Source organism: Nansenia antarctica, assembly GCF_963989245.1.
Source record: "Nansenia antarctica genome assembly, chromosome: 8".
Taxonomy (NCBI): domain Eukaryota; kingdom Metazoa; phylum Chordata; class Actinopteri; order Argentiniformes; family Microstomatidae; genus Nansenia; species Nansenia antarctica.
In genome coordinates, this window is record NC_137678.1 from 10,672,543 (window position 1) to 10,675,042 (window position 2,500).

Below are 2,500 nucleotides of genomic sequence, written 5' to 3' on the forward strand. Positions count from 1 at the left end.
AGACACACCCACGCAGGACACACACAACCTCACCAGTGGCACCATCACCTCCTCCACTCCACACACCACCCACACCTCCACCTCCTCCACCCACACCTCCACGTCCTCCTCCCCGCGCCCCAACAGCCCCACCTCCTCCTCCTCCTCCTTCCTCCCCCGCTCCTCCCTCTCCTCCTCCACGTCCGGCTGCTCCTCCAGCCCAGAGAAGCGAGGGAAGGAGAAGGAGAAAGAGAGAAAAGGAAGAGAGGAGAGGGGGAAGGAGAGGGACCCTAGCAGCAGCTCGGGGGTGGGGCTAACCGGCAGCTCCACCACCTCAGACTGTGTCACTCTCACCCCCCCCTCCACCCCCCCCTCCGTCCCTCCCTCCACCCCCCCCTCCATCCCTCCCTCCACACCCCCCTCCGGCCCTCCCTCCACCCCGCCCCGTAGACAGCTCAAGGCATGCTGGGATAGCGTGGGCCGCTTTGTTGTGCAGGAGGACTCTCTGCAGGGCTCCGCCCCTCGCCCCGCCCCTCTGCCCCCCCCTAGCCCCGCCCCCGAGCACGTCATGGCAACCGTGATGGTGCGGGGGGCCGGGGCAGAAGGGGGAGACAGCCGGGGGTCTGCCGGGAAGATCCTGACCGATGACAATGACGATGGGGAGACGTTTGAGGACATTAGCCCCCCCCTGTCCCCCCAGACACACCCCCAGCTCCCCCGGTCCCTCCAGACACCCCCACAGCCCCCCCTGTCCCCCCAGACACCCCCGCAGCCCCCCCTGGGCGGTGCCAGGCCTGAGAGGGAGGGGAGGGGGGAGAGAGAAGGGAGGGGGGAGAGAGAGAGGGCTTCCGTGGGGGTGGGCTGGGAGGATAACACCCCCCTGAGCAGGGAGCCCTGGGCAGACAGGCCCAGGGGGGATGGCGGGGGGGGTCTGGCCCCCCGCAGACTCACAGACAGCCTCCCCCCCACCCTGCTCTCAGGGGGGGCCCTGTTCCCCCAGTGGAAGGGCCGCAGGGACCCCCAGGGGTCACCAGAGGGGGGGGGCGCTGTGGAGGGGGGGCTCAAAGACATCTGGAGGGCGGTGACCTCGGGGGTCAGGAGGGACAGGAAGCAGAAGGGCGGGACTTCCCTCCCAAACGTTCCAGGCGCAGCCCCCCCCCTCCCCCCCGCCGAGACGGCCAGGAGGAGAACCAGGGAGAGCAGAGCCTCAGGTACCAGAGCCTGAGACGCCTGACCTGTGTATGTGTGTGTGTGTGTGTGTGTGTGTGTGTGTGTGTGTGTGTGTGTGTGTGACCCCTGACCTCTCTGTGTGTGACCCATGACCTCTCAGTGTGTGTGTGTGTGTGTGTGTGTGTGTGTGTGTGACCCCTGACCTCTCTGTGTGTGACCCATGACCTCTCAGTGTGTGTGTGTGTGTGTGTGTGTGTGTGTGTGTGTGTGTGTGTGTGTGTGTGTGTGTGTGACCCCTGACCTCTCTGTGTGTGACCCATGACCTCTCAGTGTGTGTGTGTGTGTGTGTGTGTGTGTGTGTGACCCCTGACCTCTCTGTGTGTGACCCCTGACCTTTGTGTGTGTGACCCATGACCTCTCAGTGTGTGTGTGTGTGTGTGTGTGTGTGTGTGTGTCCATGCAGACGTTCACTTCCGGGGGAGGCAGAGCCTTTCAGAGGAGTCAGATCTGGCCAGCGCCGCCTTGGTGGAGAGATGCTCCCTGAACCCCCAGGCCAACGTAAGACCCCCTCCTCTGACCTCTGCCCTCTGGCCCCAGGTCAGCACACTGCACCTCTCTGTCAGAACGGTGACATCACCACTGACCTCAGAGCAGCATGACAGCTCCATTGTGGTCATTAGATTTTGTTTACACAGACACTGACACACATTTAGCCAACGCTCTTATTCAAGTCGACTTACAATACGCGTTTAAAGTTTACATTTGTCTAAGTAAGTGAATCAACTACAGATCAGTCATCGTCAGTTAAACTTTCGATGAGAACAAGTGCCATCGGGAGTCACAGTGCTAGAAAAGAAGTTATTTATTTTAAATATTTCATATCCTCTAACGTGGAAGTTTAATATCATCTAATAGAGAAGTTTAATATCATCTAGCGTAGTTTAATATCATCTAATGTACAGTTTAATATGATCTGACGTAGAAGTTTAACATCTTCATGTATGAGGTGGTGACCGTTGGTGGATGTGTTCATAGCTCTGCCTGGAGCTGTTCGACCTAGCGTCAAACCTTCAGAGGGAAACCATTAAAGAGGAGGAGGAGGACGACGAGGTAGCACGCGCCAGGCCATGAGGACGAAGGTGTCTTCATGTAGCTATGGAGACGTTGTTACTAGCAGCAGTCTGTTACTAGAGAGGCTATTACTATAAGTATTTTTTCGTGGGGATTAGATAACAGACTATAGTTTAGGGTGTTGCTTAGCGTGTGGAGCAGGGGAGGCTGGCGGAGGTAGAAATCGGAGGACGGGCTCATTGTAATGTGTGGGATGGAATCAAACGCATTCCTCATTCCA

General features: G+C 58.7%; 1 protein-coding gene across 1 annotated transcript in view; it reads left to right on the top strand.

Moving 5' to 3' along the window:
* The window catches only part of mical3b (microtubule associated monooxygenase, calponin and LIM domain containing 3b), a gene marked incomplete at both ends in the record, with an annotated part of 43,445 nt that overhangs the window by 35,736 nt on the left and 5,209 nt on the right, over positions 1 to 2,500 (top strand). The window contains 4 exon segments of the mRNA XM_080538029.1: positions 430 to 764; positions 960 to 1,190; positions 1,613 to 1,707; positions 2,185 to 2,259. Of these exon segments, the coding sequence (XP_080394155.1) occupies positions 430 to 764; positions 960 to 1,190; positions 1,613 to 1,707; positions 2,185 to 2,259 (736 nt within the window).